Below are 21,327 nucleotides of genomic sequence, written 5' to 3'. Positions count from 1 at the left end.
AATATATCCATCAAGATTATTGCCTCATTGGAAGTCTGATCCAACCAGATCCCATCACCCATTTGAATAGAACTCTTTTCTTGCACCTTGTTATATTGAACCATTCTTCATATACAGCCTTATTCTGGCTGCTTTACACATTTTTTGCACTTTTTTGCATTTTTGCACGTTTTTTGCACTCTGTACGCTTTTTGAAGTTTTGTGCACTCTTGGACTATTGATTGAATATTGCTACAGTTTGCACGGTGCACTATATTAGTGCACTCGGAGATTATTTATCACTCATATGTTGTTTATTTATTTACGCATTGTTTGTTGATTTCATTATCACAATATTGTGTTTGCACGGTTAGCACAAGTAGGATCACAGATACTGTGTTACAGTTTGTATCATTATTATTTTAGCACAGGATCATTATTATTGATTATACTCCCGGTATGCTGGTGATGTAACTGTTTTTTTAGAACATTAAATCAATGGGTTTATTTCCGCTTTAAGTTTCTCATGATTCAATTCTCAGAAAATACAAATGTTTTGGACATTTTAGAATATTCAGTGTTTTAGCAGAAAAGTAGTGACTGTTGCTTTTAACATTTTATCTTCTTTTAACACAATAATAAAAAAAATAAGTTAAACATTTTTAATCACAATAGGACTTGATGTTTTTAGCAAAAATGCAAACACAAGAAACACTTTAGATAATTATTCAATTTTATTATGCTTTTTGGCTGTTTGAACATGATTGCCGCTGTTTACTGCTAGTTGTGTGTCCGTTAATTATAACTAGAAAAATAAAAATAAAAATAAAAAGAAGCATTCAAATCAAAGGTTTTGCACAACTTACATGTATTTTCACTGACTGGAACATTAATAAACAGATACTCTTTCTAACTGGACCAAGGTGATTTATCATTACAGCACTGGGACATAATGAAGCGGAATTGATATGGGTCAGTAATTATGTTTCTTTGTTTTCTGAGCCCTTTGGTCATTATATTTGTGAAGCGGATCAAAAAAAAAATCCTGTTTTTAACAAACACACAGGCAAACAGATGGTTTTTTTTTCAGCTCTACTGGATGAAATTGGATATGAATGCTTCTTGGGGAAATCCCTTGGGTTCCTACATCATTCTTTAGACCATTATTACAGAAAAAAAAAGAAAAAAAAACTTCAGTGCATAATGGCTCACAGATTAACATAGGAACTTAATGCTGTAACTCTTAATCCTCTATACGCTCCTGCTGAATTGCACTTACTTTATGCTACGAGATACCTGTGACATCAGAAATTTTAACATAGAATTTTTTTGTTTTCTTTAAGTCACATATATATGGTAACAATATTTCATAATAAATGGCTACTATATTTGTATAGAAAATAATTTCTGTTTTAACAAAACACTGATGTTCATAATGGCTTTATGCATATATTGTATTTTTGATGTTAATTTCCAAAGGACGATCTGGTATTAGATTTATCTAGCTAGGAATGTTTTCTTTTTCTCCTAAAGATTCATAGCTGTAACTGTCACAATACTAAACCCCTGTCATTTACTGCAAGTCATAAGACACAAATGGGCCATTCTGATCTGCACTATTGACTTCCACTAAACAAAATATGTCAACAGTTGGCTACACTTTGTCAACCTGGATGACGATACAATTATTATTATATTTTTTTCTGTTACAGTAAACTGGTCCATTGTTATACTAGGTATAAAAAATAACTCAGCTCTGTATCAAATCATGTATATGTCTTTATAAACATTGTCACACAATAAATATAACCAAGCATCGATTCAGCTTTAAAATTTTTAGCTGGTTATAAAGTAAAGTAAATAAAATAAAGTTTGGGAATCCAATGAACAGTTTTTAATGCCATGGTTACCATGTTAAACATCACTGAGCCAAAAATGGTATGTCTATAACAATTCATTTTTACAATAGGGAACCAACATTCAAATTGTGTTGTTGTTCAATATTTCCTGAATTGTAATCCAATAGAAACATATTTTTTTTTGCATGTATTAAAAAAATAAAAAGTATAACAAGCCATTCTGTATTTCGGACCAATGCTTGATTGGCTACAGGTGATATTTTAATATGAGAGTCATGGCTGGACTGAAGTCATCTTTATTAGTGGAGACAAAGCAACAATCTCTCCTTTGTATTGCTTCAGGTTGGGAATGTTTATAAAATAAGCCATACCAATTCATTTGTAATGTGAAACCAACAAGAAAGAATGATGCTCAGCTTAAACAAATGATATCTATAGATACAAATTACACTCTAGAATATGTTTTTTGGACATGTGTCATTTTTGTATGCAAATCCTACACTGTAGGTTTTTCTTATTTTTTGTTTTCAGTGGTAGAAAATGTTGAGCAGTTGTCCATGAGAATGAGTCATAAGTTTGTTACTGAGATCCCCAGAATGCCAATATTTGCAATGCAAAGAATTAGTGAAACCACTCCATGAAATGCCCTCAGGTTTTTGCCCACAGGTCACTGGGCTCTTTTTTAAGCAGCTCTAGACTGTCTTTTCAAATATCACAAAACCAGTTTGACACGCTGGCAGCCTCATGTAGCTGCCTACACCCAGCAATCCAAATTGCCAGGCTGTTTTAGTGAACAGAAACAATGCCAGAAGATAACAAATCTCTTCTTGTAGCAATCTGCTAGATCATTTTCATGTTAAATCTCCTGGGTACAGTGCCTGTGACGTCTGCTTCCACTACAGCACCATTGTTTTTACGAGGGACATATTCCAGATCAATGCTAGTTTTGTGCTTTCCTTTCCCTCGGCTCCAAACAAAAAGCAACAAGAAGCAAAATAAAACCACACCAAGGAATGTAAAGCAACCCATAGCGGTGGACACCAGTATTGTCTTAAGGTCCAAAGAAAATGTCATGTTAGAATTGGTGCCATTAGTGTTGGTTTCATTTAATTCCGTAATGAACATGGGAGTCATATTGGTGTAGGAACGGTCGGGAACAAATCCTTTCACAGTAAGGGAAGCCGAGAAGGTATCATTTCCAGCAGCATTACTAGCAACACAAACATAGGTTCCAGTGTCTTGAATCTGGGCATACCTTATTTCCAGAGTGCCATTGACCAATACAGTGGCTCTTCCATGGGATTTTGCTGAAACCATCCTTCTTCGGGGGGTAACCCAGGCAATCATTGGCTGAGGATCTCCATCAGCATTGCAATTCATCTGTACCCTCTGCCCTTCATCTACATGCAACTGTTGAATGTCTCTTTCCTTGATTTTAGGTTTTTTACATATAAAGTATAGAGATAATACAGTGCTGTGGAATTCCTTAAATGATTTCTCTTTAATATTGTCTGGGCTTGCACATGTTGGCTGTTGACCTCCAAAGTTCAACATGGGATGCCTCTGCAGCATCCAAATGAGGCGACAGTCACACATTAGTGGGTTATTATCAATACAAAGTATTTCCAGAGCCTTTGGAGAGAGGAAAACATTCTCTTCTAATGTTTCCAGCTGGTTCTGAGACACATTAAGTAAGCGCAGGAACCTGAGACCTTGAAAGGCATGGGGTTCAATAATGCGTATCTGGGCTCCAACTAAGTGTAGTTCCTGAAGGCGAACCAAGTCTCCCAGTGCTCCTGCTTCAATACTGCCAATGGGGTTAAAGGAAAGATTTAGGTGAGTTAAGTATACCAAGTGTTTTAAAGCATGATAAGGAATTATTGAGATATTGGTGTAGGTAATTGAGAGATATGTCAGGTTCAGACCATAAAAACTGTTTGCAGGTATGATATCCAGGAGAGGCCAATAACTGATATCCAAAATTTTCAGCCGAAACAATCTCTTGAAGGCAATTTCAGGCAACGCGTTAATGTTGAGATATTTTAAATGGAGACTATAGAGGTTGTGTAGATGTGAAAGGGCATCAGTAGGTACGGCTGTTAAGTTGCATTTCTCCAAGGTGAGCTGCTCCAGACTAAGCAGTCCACTAAAAGCTCTATGTGATATAAAAACTAGCTGATTATCTCCAACTTCAAGGGACTTTAAATTATGAAGACCCTGAAACATATAGTCTAATAGGATAACTATTTTGTTTTCACTTATATCAAGCTTAGTCAAGTTTGACAAACCTGTAAAGACACCCAGGTCCACCAGTTTTAAACGATTCCCTTTTAAGCTCAAAGAACGTAAGTTAAAAAGATTATTAAAAGCTCCAGGCTCCACATTTGAGATAATATTGTCACTAAGGTCTATCTCCTCCAGCAAAGGATAAGTCAAAAAATCCTCTGGGCTCACACTTTTCAGTTTGTTCTTACTTAAATCCAAAATCTTAGTCTCTATTGGGATGCCCTCTGGTATAGAGATGAGTCGCCTCCGATAACAGCTGACAGACTTGTTTTGCGCTGAGCATTCACAGCGGGCCGGACAGCCTAGAGTGGTCCCAACATAGACCAAAACCATGGTCACACACAGGATTAAATGCCAGCAAGATGTAGCCGTGTGAAGCATGACTCCTCCCATGAAGTATAACTCTCAGGTCACGGACCTAAAACAAGAAAAAGATAAAGGTGTTAAAGCAGCATGTATACTGTATACTATAACATTAAATCATATTACAACATTTTTCGTCATACATGTCAGTTCAACAGTCTGTAGAAATATGGGTACATTTTCATATTTGGCTTGACTTTTATATGATTTCGAGAAGCAAATGTCTGACTCATTTTTTCAAGTTTCTCCTATACTTTCAAAATGAACGAAAAACTTTCTGGACAGCCGCACTCCAAAAATAAATTGCTTTTATTTTAAAATCAAAAAACACACAAAAAGCATGCCACAGACGGGGTAAAAAGCTGATGCGTTTCACACCAAACTTGAGTGCTTATTGATAGCTGTGGCATGCTTTTTGTGTGTTTATTGATTTTAAAATAAAAGCAATTTATTTTTGGAGTGCGGCTGTCCAGAACGTTTTTCCTTCATTTTGCATCATTCCATGCATTGCCAGCACCCGTGGCTTTGGATCAGGTGAGGAGACTTTCTGATTAGTATCCTAGAGCGGTGATTTCTCTTTTTCTCCTATACTTGATGAGTAACAATGATGAAATCATGAAAGTGCTACTCCGAGTTCTACTATGAAACAATTTGTCACCCTCCTTTTTAATAATGCCAAGTACAATTAATTGAGAGATAAACAGAGACTGGATATACAGCATTCAAGAAGTATTAATAAAGATTAGGCAAAAAGTTAATCAAATCATAATATGCTGTGAAAAGCACTTTAATCATTAAGGAATATGCAAGCTTGTAACTATTTTATTGTTTTCACAGTTTGGGTACTAAGCATGATTGCAAGTAATGAAGTCGGCTCTCTTAGAAAACTTTCTACAACATAATATGACAGTGTTCTTGTTATAATGTTGTAAACAACAAGAAAGATGAGACTTTGATTGAAGCCAATGATGACAGTCTGCTCCTGTTCACTAATTATTTTGCACATTAGGTAAATTGGAATAATATATCACATTTCACGCTTAGAATTCAATTAGAGGTAGCGTTATGTTTACTGCAAAATCATTCTTTGTTGCAATTGATACAAAGATGGCCTTCAGAAAAAAAAAGTGTAAATAAAATAGTAAGCCGTGTTGTGTTAATCATTTCAACCAAGTAGAATTTAAGGGAAGATAAAGCACTGTTTTCTGTTAGCTCTATGTATCTTGCAAAGGCAGTAATCAGGCATGACACCTACATGTTCACAATGAATGACAGATAAGGCACTGTTTTAAATATTACTCAAATGTGACGTTCTTAAAGCTTACAAAGAATTTCACACTAATAGCATATATCTTATACCTCATACTAACGCATATTTTCAGTGAGACACAAATACCAAGTATAAAGGGCAGCATCTGCTATAGTTAGCTCTTTATAGTATTACCCTAAAGTTATTTGCTATTGACCCCCAAAAGCATTACCTTTTTGGTCTACTGTTCAGCTAACCTGGTACCACTTATTATTTCAATTCTGTTTTTACAACACCAAGATCACACAAACATAATTTTCTGAAAATCAGGTACGATGTCAGCTCCATATCACATTTATTTTTTATGAATGCCTGCAATGATGAATTAATATTTTAGCACATTGAGATTAAAGGCACCTATTTTTCTCAAACTGCAATATACTCAAAAATATAAACAGGCTACAGAAGAATATCATTAATGTCCTAGCCTGCCTTCCAAAAAAAGCAGTGACTGTGCAATCGTTTCATGCATTAGCCTGGGGTAGAATGACTGTGGAGGTATGTCAATTATTTTTTTCTTTTTAAATGGATCTAATGAAAACTATAATGGGTACAAATTGGCAGTTGTTACCTAGACTGAACCATTACTGAAATGTTACAGGGTTTTCATTGCTCTCTGTCACTATTGGGGGTATTTAAACACATATCCTGTTGCAAATCTCATTAACTGGGACAGGGAGTGAAGGGAAATCTTCCCATGAGGTCTCTGATTGCAGAAATAAACTCAACCAAGGTTCTAATTCCTATTCATTCTGCTACATTGCTCTCAATGTTAATGTTCTATTATTTCCTGCCACAGGTGGATACCAAACAGGAAGTGAGTGGAAATCTTTCCAACATGGGCACAATAATAAAGATCTGACAGAGGTTCTACCCCTTCTACACTCTGTAAAAAAAAACAAAAAAAACTTTACTTTACGTATGATGACCTATTAGTAGATTAAAACCAATGGGTTGCCTAAATGAATGCATCGGCACATAGTGTCTCCTGCCTCAGTGTTATTAATCCTCAGCTGGTGAATACTTTTTATGATGGTTTTAGCTGCACAAAGAAGTGCCAGTCTCTTCCATAGAGACATTTACTTTAAAGAAGCAGTCCACTCAAAAGATATGTATTTTTTAAGCAGTGCCTAGTGAGTCTGATGTGGACTTGTGTCTTGGATAGTCCAACAGTGACATCTCCTTGTGAAAACTAGGGGGTTTGGGTTTTTAAGTCCTCCTTTTGTGTACTAGAACCTCCTGTTCCATTCTCCATAATATAACATTGCAAATACAATTGGCAGAGCAGGAACCACTCCCAATGGCCGCAGGACATATGCAGACACATGAACTAAAATGTAGAAGATCTCATAAGTAGAGTTCATGAGCGATATTAGAAATTTACAAATGGTTTTGTTTTCCAGCATCTGAGTTATCAGTTCTGTGTAGACTGAAATTTTAATGCTTGCTTTATCTAAAAATAAAGTTTACACAGAATGTATAGTTAAATGTCAGATAGTACATAAATATGAAAAAAATAGGTTTAACAGCATTTTTGTGCCGGTTTTCAGTAATTATGTAAAAAGGTAGTGCAGCGCAAATAATAATACAATACATACGATAATAAATCAATAAATAAATTTGGTAAAGTCCATAAAGTGCAAAGTGATAAAAGTGCTCCAAAAAATCAATAGTGATCAAAAGTGCAAAAAATCTTCAACGGATCCGTGACCCACAGGAAAGGGTTAACCTCCACCAAGAGAAAAGGGTGGCCTCTCACCTCAATAATTCGACCTGTGGCTAGGTCAAAAGGCAAGAAGCAAAATCTCCAAAGATTGATAATCAACTTCACATGGGTTCAATTTCCAAAGAATCCACCAGATGGCACCAGCGGGCAATAAGCAAGGCAACACTCTCCCATACAGCAATAACATGGACCGAAAAGGAGTAAGAAGGACAATTCTAAGTGCTAACTGCTTAAAACGTTTTAATGAAATTTAAAAGCATAAGATAAAACACTCACATGGTCCTGCACTCATAAACCGAGTGCAGGAATGACAGCAGTTACCGGAACGAACGTCCGGATCAGTGTAAACAGCTTGTTAGGTCTCTGTGAGGCAAACGCGGATGACGTCAACGTAGCTCCTCCCCCTCGTACGCGTTACGTCCCAAAGTGGGCGGGACTTCATCAGCGTGGGGCGGGGATCTCCGTGAACGTCCCGCAGCGCAATAAATACCATGTGGTTGCCATAGCAACATTCACAGGAACTAATTAGCCAGCGCCATCTTGTGTCCACACAGCAGAACACAAGATAAATAAAATAATTTATTTAAAGGCCAAAAAGTTATAATACAATTAGCCTAAGGCTGGCGCCATCTAGTGTTTAAAAATTATAAATACACCAGACCAAGGATAAATCCTAATGTACATCAGCCAGGCAGTATAAAATTAAAAACAAACAAATAAATAATATAAATTAGACGTCAGCCGCCTTTACCTCCTCCAGACCTCAAATATCACATGATCATCATCATAAGAACCAAGCAATAATTACATAATTCAATAAAAACAAATATATTAAAAATTTTATATATATAAAATAAAATTCATAATAAAATACATAATAAAATCCCCAATAAATTTCTCAACGATTAGATATAAAACAGTTGAGATCAAACTCAACGTTTAATCCCAACGGCACTGAAACCTTCATCTCGTAGATCCAATAGGATTCACGGCGACTTAATTGTCTAATGTAGTGACCCCCTCTCCAGTGTCTAGAGACCTTCTCTATACCCCAGAATTTGAGGCATTTGGGGTCTCTTTGATGATGGTCTCTAAAGTGTTTAGATACACTATGGGTCTTAATGCCTCGTTTTATGTTGCTCACATGCTCGCCCACTCTCACATGCAGCTCACGTGAGGTGCGCCCTATATATTGTAACCCACAGTCACACTCGAGCATATACACTACACCCTCTGTGGCACAGGTGATTAGCTGCTTTATCGGATATTCTACGTGGGTTACATTAGAAGTAAAAGTTTTACGTTTTTTAATGTTCAATTTAGCATGTTTGCATGTGGCACATCTGCCACAGGCATAAAACCCTGACAAAAAATTAAAGAGCCTGGGACGAGGAATAACAGGAGGGTCAGTGACTCCAGGGGCCAGTCTATCTCTCAAAGACGGTGCTTTTTTATAGATAAACTGAGGCCTCTCAGGAAGCGCAGGACCAAGGATTAAATCTCCCCTTAGTATTGGCCAATATTTGGCAACAATTTTTTCAAATGCTTTGTGTTGGACATTAAAATCCAATAGAATCTTGAAATTATTGTTCACTGGATCTTCTTTGGGAGAATTATCCTGTATCATCTGATTTCTATCTGCAATCCTGATTCTCTCTATTTCTTGCTCTATCGAAGGTTTGGAATAACCCTTAGCAATAAACCTAGTGGCCAGCTCGCGAGACTGAACCAGGAAATCCGATTCCCTAGTGCAGTTTCTACGCAATCTTACAAATTGGCCACGAGGTATGTTGCAAAGCCATAACCTATGGTGGCAGCTATTTAATGGGATGTATCCATTCCTATCCACCATCTTGAAATGGTTTTTAGTCACCAACCTAGACTCAGATTTGGATATCTCCAAGTCCAGAAATGTCACTTGTTCCGTAGAAACGGTCCAAGTCAAGACTATACCCAGCTGGTTGGAATTCAGCCTAAGCATAAAGGCATTCAAAGATGACATATCACCTTCCCAAATGAGTACTAGATCGTCTATGTATCTGCGATAGCAACGGAGCTGAGGTGGCATAGTATGGAAGATCGCATCTCGCTCCCAGTGGGCCATGAAAAGATTGGCCACACTGGGAGCGAAACGAGCCCCCATCGCAACTCCGCAACGCTGAAGAAAAAACTGCTTATCAAACCAAAAATAGTTTTTAAGTAAACAGAATTCCAAGCTATCCAAAAGAAAACGCACATGCTCGGGGTCTAGATCAGTAGACTCCAGAGCCCATGCAACTGATGTGAGGGCTGCATCGTGCCCTATGATGGTATACAAAGACCCCACATCAGCTGTCACCAATATCGTTTCAGATGTACACTCGATTGAATTCAGGATTTGGATAATTTGCTTGGTGTCTCGTAGATACGCAGGCAATTTGCAGACTAACGGCTGTAGAAATATGTCCAAATACTGCCCCAACCGTGAACTGACTGAATCGATCCCATTCACGATCGGGCGGCCTGGAGGCCGTTCTGCATTTTTATGCATTTTAGGCAAGAAATATATGATCGGTGTCCGACAATAATAAGGGTCTAAATATGCAGCTTCCTTTTTATTGAGGATCCCAGATCCCTTGCCTCTCTCAATCAGAGTATGGAGGTCATTTTTAAAATTTACCATTGGATCACCTCGCAGTAAGAGGTAAGTGTCCTGGTCACCAAGTAACCTACCCATTTCCTCAAAATAATAGGCTTTACTAAGGACCACTAACCCCCCCCCCTTGTCTGCGGGGCGTATAACGATCTCGTTACGTTTTTCCAGAGAGGCAATACCCCTCTGTATACATTGTGAATCTTTCACTTTCTTTATTTTCAAACTATCAAGATCTTTACAAACAAGATTTCGAAACACATCCAAGTGTTTAGTATCATTGTATTGGGGATTGAAAACGGATTTGTTTCTCAATGTAGAGTGATGAGAAGTTACAGCTATATTGTTCTTTATAACTGGATTTGACAAGAAATACTTCTTTAAGTTTAGGTTTCTTATATACTTCTGTACACTTACATACGTTTCAAACTTATTAAGGTTACGCACTGGAGCAAATTTTAAACCCTTGTCTAACACTCTAATCTCATCCTCAGTAAGATCAACTCCACTAAGGTTAAAGATTCCAGTGCCGATCACGGCCTTGCTCTTTTGGACTCTTCTCCCCCCCCCTGACTCCTCTTGATTTTTTCTTTTGGGCCTGGATGGGCCTGGAGGAGGCTGAATCGGTGGTGGAGGGTATGGGAACGGAGGGGGCTCCCTCCAATCTCCGGTCCAAGCGGGTGGGAAGGGTGGAGGGCCCCTCCATGGGGTCCTCCCCTGCCCTAAAAAATGCTGTTGATTAGTGGGTGGGGGTCCATCCCAATAATTTTGCAATGGTGCATAATAATTATATGTGGACAGAGGGGGGGGGGAAAACTCCAGAAGGAGCACCTCCTCCACCTCTATTGTGACCCCTCCCTCTACCATGCACATTTTTCCAAGGTGGAGTTTCCTGTATAACAGGAGTATGGGATGATCTCCCACCTGATGAGCTTGCTTTGCCCCTAGTGTTTTTATTTTTTCCTCTTCCCTTATGTGGGCCAAGGCCTTTACCTATCGGAGTGCCAGATGCCGTAGGGGTCTTATCCCGTCTGGGATTGACACTCCAGAAGGCTGCGGCCTCTTGTACCACAGGGGTGGGTAATGGCTCTGCCGTATCCATAGAGGATGGCAAAGAAGCTACTCCATTAATTGAACTTAAGGATTGCCACTTATATACATTGGATATATCAAAGTCTCCTACATCACGCAGGAATTTTTTGCGTTTTTTCTCCTGGGAGTCTTTATCCCACTTAATAAGTTTGATTTTTAACTCCCCGGAGAGACGCACAAACTCAGGAGTATCCTTATGTACTTCGATATGATCAGAAATAGTTTGAATCTGGCCCTCTAACCAGAGCTTTTTGCGCTGTTTGCGGGCCAATAAGAATTTTATTAATTCAAAACCCTTATTGTTAAAGAAGTTAAACCATTCTTTGTTAGATTCGTCATCAACCAGCCCGTCATTCGGAGGTAAATCCCACCTTAGACGTCTGGGGATGATTTTTGCTGTCATGTATTGCTCAAAGGTGGCAATATCCCACCAGGCTTTGATTTTCTTTTCAAATAGATGTCCTAATTTTTTGAAAGAGACAATCAAATCACCTGGATCGGAATCAGCAATATTTTTAGAAAATACTTCGGTGAGAGTAATCTCCCTATCCTCCAAGTAAGAAAATACATCCATTCCTGCTGCTAAATAAAAATTGAATTGGGTACAGAAAATTAAGTAAAGGTGATTCAGCGCTGGAAAATCAATAAAATTAAACTAAATTGCAAGCCAGCACTGTAGATATAACTCAAAAATATCTCAAAGTGAATATGTAAAAAGGTAGTGCAGCGCAAATAATAATACAATACATACGATAATAAATCAATAAATAAATTTGGTAAAGTCCATAAAGTGCAAAGTGATAAAAGTGCTCCAAAAAATCAATAGTGATCAAAAGTGCAAAAAATCTTCAACGGATCCGTGACCCACAGGAAAGGGTTAACCTCCACCAAGAGAAAAGGGTGGCCTCTCACCTCTTGTTTGTAAAGATCTTGATAGTTTGAAAATAAAGAAAGTGAAAGATTCACAATGTATACAGAGGGGTATTGCCTCTCTGGAAAAACGTAACGAGATCGTTATACGCCCCGCAGACAAGGGGGGGGGGGTTAGTGGTCCTTAGTAAAGCCTATTATTTTGAGGAAATGGGTAGGTTACTTGGTGACCAGGACACTTACCTCTTACTGCGAGGTGATCCAATGGTAAATTTTAAAAATGACCTCCATACTCTGATTGAGAGAGGCAAGGGATCTGGGATCCTCAATAAAAAGGAAGCTGCATATTTAGACCCTTATTATTGTCGGACACCGATCATATATTTCTTGCCTAAAATGCATAAAAATGCAGAACGGCCTCCAGGCCGCCCGATCGTGAATGGGATCGATTCAGTCAGTTCACGGTTGGGGCAGTATTTGGACATATTTCTACAGCCGTTAGTCTGCAAATTGCCTGCGTATCTACGAGACACCAAGCAAATTATCCAAATCCTGAATTCAATCGAGTGTACATCTGAAACGATATTGGTGACAGCTGATGTGGGGTCTTTGTATACCATCATAGGGCACGATGCAGCCCTCACATCAGTTGCATGGGCTCTGGAGTCTACTGATCTAGACCCCGAGCATGTGCGTTTTCTTTTGGATAGCTTGGAATTCTGTTTACTTAAAAACTATTTTTGGTTTGATAAGCAGTTTTTTCTTCAGCGTTGCGGAGTTGCGATGGGGGCTCGTTTCGCTCCCAGTGTGGCCAATCTTTTCATGGCCCACTGGGAGCGAGATGCGATCTTCCATACTATGCCACCTCAGCTCCGTTGCTATCGCAGATACATAGACGATCTAGTACTCATTTGGGAAGGTGATATGTCATCTTTGAATGCCTTTATGCTTAGGCTGAATTCCAACCAGCTGGGTATAGTCTTGACTTGGACCGTTTCTACGGAACAAGTGACATTTCTGGACTTGGAGATATCCAAATCTGAGTCTAGGTTGGTGACTAAAAACCATTTCAAGATGGTGGATAGGAATGGATACATCCCATTAAATAGCTGCCACCATAGGTTATGGCTTTGCAACATACCTCGTGGCCAATTTGTAAGATTGCGTAGAAACTGCACTAGGGAATCGGATTTCCTGGTTCAGTCTCGCGAGCTGGCCACTAGGTTTATTGCTAAGGGTTATTCCAAACCTTCGATAGAGCAAGAAATAGAGAGAATCAGGATTGCAGATAGAAATCAGATGATACAGGATAATTCTCCCAAAGAAGATCCAGTGAACAATAATTTCAAGATTCTATTGGATTTTAATGTCCAACACAAAGCATTTGAAAAAATTGTTGCCAAATATTGGCCAATACTAAGGGGAGATTTAATCCTTGGTCCTGCGCTTCCTGAGAGGCCTCAGTTTATCTATAAAAAAGCACCGTCTTTGAGAGATAGACTGGCCCCTGGAGTCACTGACCCTCCTGTTATTCCTCGTCCCAGGCTCTTTAATTTTTTGTCAGGGTTTTATGCCTGTGGCAGATGTGCCACATGCAAACATGCTAAATTGAACATTAAAAAACGTAAAACTTTTACTTCTAATGTAACCCACGTAGAATATCCGATAAAGCAGCTAATCACCTGTGCCACAGAGGGTGTAGTGTATATGCTCGAGTGTGACTGTGGGTTACAATATATAGGGCGCACCTCACGTGAGCTGCATGTGAGAGTGGGCGAGCATGTGAGCAACATAAAACGAGGCATTAAGACCCATAGTGTATCTAAACACTTTAGAGACCATCATCAAAGAGACCCCAAATGCCTCAAATTCTGGGGTATAGAGAAGGTCTCTAGACACTGGAGAGGGGGTCACTACATTAGACAATTAAGTCGCCGTGAATCCTATTGGATCTACGAGATGAAGGTTTCAGTGCCGTTGGGATTAAACGTTGAGTTTGATCTCAACTGTTTTATATCTAATCGTTGAGAAATTTATTGGGGATTTTATTATGTATTTTATTATGAATTTTATTTTATATATATAAAATTTTTAATATATTTGTTTTTATTGAATTATGTAATTATTGCTTGGTTCTTATGATGATGATCATGTGATATTTGAGGTCTGGAGGAGGTAAAGGCGGCTGACGTCTAATTTATATTATTTATTTGTTTGTTTTTAATTTTATACTGCCTGGCTGATGTACATTAGGATTTATCCTTGGTCTGGTGTATTTATAATTTTTAAACACTAGATGGCGCCAGCCTTAGGCTAATTGTATTATAACTTTTTGGCCTTTAAATAAATTATTTTATTTATCTTGTGTTCTGCTGTGTGGACACAAGATGGCGCTGGCTAATTAGTTCCTGTGAATGTTGCTATGGCAACCACATGGTATTTATTGCGCTGCGGGACGTTCACGGAGATCCCCGCCCCACGCTGATGAAGTCCCGCCCACTTTGGGACGTAACGCGTACGAGGGGGAGGAGCTACGTTGACGTCATCCGCGTTTGCCTCACAGAGACCTAACAAGCTGTTTACACTGATCCGGACGTTCGTTCCGGTAACTGCTGTCATTCCTGCACTCGGTTTATGAGTGCAGGACCATGTGAGTGTTTTATCTTATGCTTTTAAATTTCATTAAAACGTTTTAAGCAGTTAGCACTTAGAATTGTCCTTCTTACTCCTTTTCGGTCCATGTTATTGCTGTATGGGAGAGTGTTGCCTTGCTTATTGCCCGCTGGTGCCATCTGGTGGATTCTTTGGAAATTGAACCCATGTGAAGTTGATTATCAATCTTTGGAGATTTTGCTTCTTGCCTTTTGACCTAGCCACAGGTCGAATTATTGAGGTGAGAGGCCACCCTTTTCTCTTGGTGGAGGTTAACCCTTTCCTGTGGGTCACGGATCCGTTGAAGATTTTTTGCACTTTTGATCACTATTGATTTTTTGGAGCACTTTTATCACTTTGCACTTTATGGACTTTACCAAATTTATTTATTGATTTATTATCGTATGTATTGTATTATTATTTGCGCTGCACTACCTTTTTACATATTCACTTTGAGATATTTTTGAGTTATATCTACAGTGCTGGCTTGCAATTTAGTTTAATTTTATTGATTTTCCAGCGCTGAATCACCTTTACTTGGTTTTCAGTAATTCACCCAAATAAATTTGTAGCCAGGTGCCTTCATGGATGTGTAATCCCTCGCTCCCCCTGGCTCTCACCCTGCACCTTGTGCTGCAAGTGGTGACAGACCCTGAGGGGGAGCACCTGGTTTGTGTGGACTCAATCCCCCGCTGCAGGCCATGCAGAAGGAGAAGGAGGAGAGGTGCACTCTAGTATAGTTATAGTATTATTATTCACATTGCAATTAATGCTTATTTGCACTGTTTATTGCTGACTTGTTGATTCTTGTGGTACAGAACACTATTCTAAAAGTTACCTTGGCTTATTGTGATTATACTGTCTAAAACTACCTTCTGTGTGTTCATTTATGTTCAAACCACCATTTATTCTAACCCGTACCAATACATTGAGTTTATTTCCCTCTAAACAGTCTTGTGTCTATTTACTGGTGCTAATTCACAGTTGAGTTAAAAGATATTTATACTTGTGGTGTTATAAGTGCTTGCAGTAACTTTTATTTAACCAGGTGTGTCAGAGGGGCTGAGGTTGTTCTTGGAGTCAAGGCAAAGGACCCAAATTACCAAGCAGCTCTTGGGATGTAGGGCAGGGCTCGAGTCCTGCGGGAACGCATGGGAACGGCATCCCTGCACTTTTTTCACAGCAGGAATGCCGTTCCCTTTGCAGGACTAGAGCAGCCTCGAGCAGATCCTTCACCAAGCCACATAGTAAAGGACTCGACTCGAGTCACTTGCTTAAAGTTCTTTCTAAATCCCGCGATAACTCGCGGCAGGCCTCTGCAATGACTCCTGGGAACAATGACAAAAGCTCCCAGGAGACATTGCGGCATCGAGGAAGTGACGGAATACCCACACACTACCCGATGAATCCATATACAGGAAGCGGCCAGTAACATAAAGGATTACTAAGGTACAGTGGATCGGAATTTTTTTTCATTTAATTCAGAAAGTTTAGATTGCTGTCAAAAAACGTACTTCCCATGAGGAATATATGCAGTATATGCATATGTGGAATAAACCTCGGTTACCTGAGGTGTTGAAACTTAAAAACTTTGGTTTATGGAAAGGGGTTGGCCTTACGCTTCTTCATCAGCTTTTTGACAATGAGGACTTACAACCATTTAATAAATTAGCAGATAAATATAATTTGTCTAAACTTTTCTACCAATACCTGCAGTTATGGCATGCTCTGAAAAGCCAGGTAGCGATTTTTTTGTTTAAATATAATCCCTCTCCTAGGTGGACAAGGGCAGCTTCTACAGCAGTGGTCATCAACCCTGTCCTCAGGCCCTCTAACGGGCCAGGTTTTCAAGATGACTGAAATACATCACAGGTGATATCATTTGCTGCTCAGTGATTGCAGTATTCTAGTCTGCATCTCCCCAAGGTAATACATAAAACATGGCCTGTTAGTGGGCTCTGAGGACAGGGTTGATGACCACTGGTCTACAGGATGCTTTAAACAGGGAATTATTGGTGATATATATTATTCTATACAAACAACAGTTAGCCTAAATACACAGGATAGTAGTTTTGTGAGGTGGTGTAGGGACTTGGATGCTCTCACTGAGGAAGAGTCATAGCAAGCTCTGAAGAATTTGACCAGAGTGTCCCTATCATCCTCACAGAGGTTCACTCAGTTATTTATTATTCATAGAGCTCATTATACACCTCTTAATGTTATATTCCTGGGGCAAAGCAACCACACCAAATTGCTCAAGATGTACCACTGATACAGGAACATTAATTCATATGATGTGGCAATGTCCTAAATTGCATCGATACTGGGAGAACATATTTGATATCTTAAATGCCTTATGCTCTACATACGTCCATTTTAATCTAAAAATAACTTTATTAAGGATCATACTGGAAGTTAAACTCCCATTAGAAATGCATGAAATGTGGTTGCGGACTATGTACAGTATATAGCCACAAACTTATACTACAGAAATGGATATCAAGGCACGTTATTACATACATTTTGGAGCTGCCCTTTTCTAGACCAAATATGGTGTGCGCAACATCTAGATTTGAGTCATCCTATGGTCATAAAATCTCTCTTACTCCACAAATCTGTCTTTTGTATGCAACGATTACAGATATACCAACTTCACACATGAGATTATTCCATTCCCTATGCAGCTCGATCCAATAGATGATCGCCCTTAATTGGAAATCTAATACTATCCTTTGGTCACAAGTATTGGAAAGAATAGGAGTTTATAAGATTTCTGAGAAAATATATCATACCTTAAATGACAACCTCCATATTTACAACTCTAAATGGTCGAATTGGAACGTACCATAATACTCAATATTCTTCTCCTCTCCCTTCCCCTTTTCTTTACCATCACTAACCCATACCACTTAAGATATTACTAGATTGCAATACATTTAAATACTGCTACCTGCTTATTATTACCTTTACTGTAGTATAACGATGATTACTTTGACTGAATGATATACTATGTACTATTCTACTGACTTTCTATTATTGATTACATTGTCATTATATTTGTGCAACCTTTCATTATTATTACAATAAAAGTTTGTAAACAAAAAAGAAATGGATATCAATGCTATTAAATTTAAACTTTGGAAGGCATATAAACATATGGAAATCCCCCGAAAAAAGTCAGAAAATCTGGTCTCGATCTGTGTAATTCGAAAAATATGCAACGTATTGGTATGTTGAATTACATTGTTTGTTCAATCTAATCTGGAAACTGCATGATTAATTTTCGATAATTTTCGGGTTTTTTTTGCTTTTACGTTGTATGTTTTGGTTTTGTTGCATATTGTAAAACTTTTAATAAAAATTATATGATTCTCAAAAAAAAATAAAAAATCTTGGTTTTGACATGACAGCACATGACTCTTTTTAAGAGATATATGTTGCAGATATACTTATTACTGTTGATGCAGACTGACTGCTTTACAAAAATGCATTAAGAGGGTTCCATTGGACTTTGATTGCAGATATTACATGTTCATGAAGCTTTCAAATGTACATAGTAACTAGGGAATAACAACCCTAGAAGCACTTATTTCTAGGAAAAAAAAGATGCCTGTAAATGAGCACACTTCATGTGCATGGCTACTGGGATGTACTCAACTTCTGTTTGACATGACTGATTTCCACAAAGGATTGTAGAAGATTAATTATATCTGTTTCTATGGGAGACAAAGGAGCAGGGAGCAGAACACACCTGGAAGGACTAGATCATCTGGTTAACTGTGATGATACTGCAAATGAAACAGCATTCAGAACAACTTCTATTAACTCAGTCATTTCATCTAACCTTCAATCCATCTATAATACAGGTTTAGTTAAAGCATTCTGTACTTTTTTTTTACTTTTATATTCACTTACACAAAAATGCACTCCCCCAGATCTAATGCCACAGGCAAATTCAGCTTCTTCTTTCATTAGCTGTACATTCAAGTCAGGCTCAGTATGGGGGAAACAAGTATGAACACTGCAATATGTCAGCTTTGCAGTGAACCTGTCCTTGGATCTAAAATATACATCAGCATTGACTTTTTTTTTACACCAGACATATAATTGTCACACAGTGTAAACATGAACAGAGCACTAATGCTGATTTCAAACAAAACCGTTTGCTCAAAAGCAGCCAACTAAAGGGATATTAAACCCAAAACCAAAAATGTATGATATTGCAGCTTACCAGTCATTAAATGTGGTGGCTGTACCAGTTTTATTTTCTTTGGAATTTTTCTCTGTTTTCACCTCGTGGATCTGGGCAGTAACACCCCACCAGTATTAGTGAGACACCACTCTGCATGAATGAGCACAAGAGGCACAGCAGACAGATGCATTGTCCATTTGGGGAGGAGGGTAGTATTAAAAGTATTAGATTTAAATACACTAGCAGAATAAAGCCAAACTCCAGCAATTTTTTTATAATCAGTTATAGCAAACAGTTTTTTTTATTATTATTCCTTTTAGGATAAAGGTTTTGCATCAATACATTTAAAGCTGATCATTTTAACCCTCCATGTTAGGCCCCTTTCACACTGGGATGGGATGTGCGGTGGCGGTATAGCGCCGCGATTTTTAGAGGCGATATACCGTCTGAATTGCCGCGGTTTTAGGCCACTAGTGGTGCGGTAGTAACACCCGCTAATGACCGAAAAAGGGTTAATACCACCCACAATGCACCTCTGCAGAGGTGCATTGCGGGCGGTATTACCGCGGTGCCCATTGCTTTCAATGGAAATGAGCGGCAGAAGAGCGGTAAACACACTGCTCCTCTCATCGCTCCAAAGATGCTGCTGGCAGGACATTTGGAGCGGTCCCGCCAGCACATTGCCTCAGTGTGAAAGCCCTCGGCCTTTCATATTGAGACTGCAGGGAAGGAGTTTTTCAGGCGCTATTTAGGCGCTATTTTTAGCGCTAAACCACCTGAAAAACTCCTCAGTTTTTTCATCAATGTAAACTGATAAATTCTGCTAGAGAGCTGTGCTTTTGAAAACAGGCTTGCTGACTGGATAAAAATAGACTGGATAAAAATAGAAGAAAGCCTAAAATATATATATATATATATATATATATATATACATATATATATATATATATATATAAATACAGCCATTACATCTAAGAATTGGTAAGATAATGTTTTCTTTTAGGTTTAATCCTGCTCTAAAAATTGTAGTTACTATAGTACTTGTTAGAAGACAGTAGACTTAAACCCCCGTCAGACAGACTTTTTCCATCGGAAATTCCAACCGTGTGTTTGCCCCATCAGAGTTATTCCATTGGAAATTCTGATGAATTCCATCAGAGTTTACATGGAGAACATGTTCTATTTTACTCCGATGGAATTTCGTCAGAATTCCGATGTGAATTTGGTCGGACAAAGGTCCGATCGTGTGTATGGGGCATTAGATTTCTGCTTTTGTCTTCTAACAAGCACTATAGTAAGTACAATATTTAGAGCAGGATTAAGCCCAAAAGCAAACATTATATTCCATCTTACCAATTCTTATGCTCCGTACACAAAATCGGAATTTCCGATGGAAAAAGTGCAACTGACTTTTTCATTCGGAAATTCCGACCGTGTGTATGCCCCATCTGACTTTTTTCATCGGAAATTCATAGGAATTCAATCGGAGTTTAGATAGAGAACATGTTCTCTTTTACTCTGATGGAATTCCGATGTGATTTTGGTCGGTCAAAAGTCTGACCGTGTGTACGGGGCATTAGATGAAATGGCTGTACAAATGAAAAACCTATAAGAATTGTTTAACTTGCCAAAGGATTTTCATTTCCGTCCATCTAGTTCTGAAACGAATGCAGCTCTGTCACACCATACAGTACTATCTGGCAGGGAAGGGACCTAGTTTGCCTCTACTGAAAGCAAGGAACCGCCTACACAATGATCACATCTTTGGTGGTCTCTGCTAAGCTGCCCAAATCTTAATCAGTTTATGTCACGCTTAAAACTTGCAGTTCTCCTTTGCACCCGTGACCTGTGACTGGACATTGAAAAGTGAATAAGCAAGCTGAAGAGAACACCTTTCTCACTTTTTTTTTGTCTCTCTCCCCCCTGGTATCCTACTCCTTGTACTGCTGCACAACTGGTAAGCTCCTTTTCCCATCCAGAACTCTATGACAGGGACTTCAATTCAAAATCAAGTATTTACACTGCTTGAAGAAATAAAGCTCAGTTTTAAAAATAAAGTACACTGCAAATGGATAAGCTGACAAGTCAGATTTGTTTACATTGAAATTATTTAAATTAGCTAATAATGTTGTTCAGCAAACACAGCACTTGTTCTAGACCACTAGGTTCTCTGTAGTTGCCACAGATTAAGGTTATTATTTTTTTTCTACCAAATTTTCAGCACTTTCACCACATAACTAAGTAGCGATACAGTTGCACAAATGTTAAATTGCATTAATTTGCATAATGAAGTTCTTCCTAGCCCTTTACTCGAATGCCGCTACCCCAGTAGCACATTCTCATCTTTTTGTCACTACTATATTTTCA

At 38.5% G+C, this 21,327-nt stretch overlaps 1 protein-coding gene across 5 annotated transcripts in view; it reads right to left on the bottom strand.

The window, feature by feature from the left end:
• Positions 1–694: 694 nt before the first annotated feature.
• The window catches only part of LINGO2 (leucine rich repeat and Ig domain containing 2), a 2,187,995-nt gene continuing 2,167,362 nt past the window's right edge, over positions 695–21,327 (bottom strand). For all 5 annotated transcript variants that reach the window (XM_040358558.1, XM_040358559.1, XM_040358560.1 and 2 more), the window contains one exon: positions 695–4,542. In XM_040358558.1, the coding sequence (XP_040214492.1) occupies positions 2,679–4,517 (1,839 nt within the window). In that variant the 5' untranslated portion in view covers positions 4,518–4,542 and the 3' untranslated portion in view covers positions 695–2,678. The remainder of the gene's footprint in view (positions 4,543–21,327) is intronic.

This window comes from Rana temporaria, chromosome 1, assembly GCF_905171775.1.
Source record: "Rana temporaria chromosome 1, aRanTem1.1, whole genome shotgun sequence".
NCBI lineage: Eukaryota > Metazoa > Chordata > Amphibia > Anura > Ranidae > Rana > Rana temporaria.
Note: the sequence above shows the minus strand (reverse complement) of the source record. Positions and strands in the feature narration are given on the sequence as shown.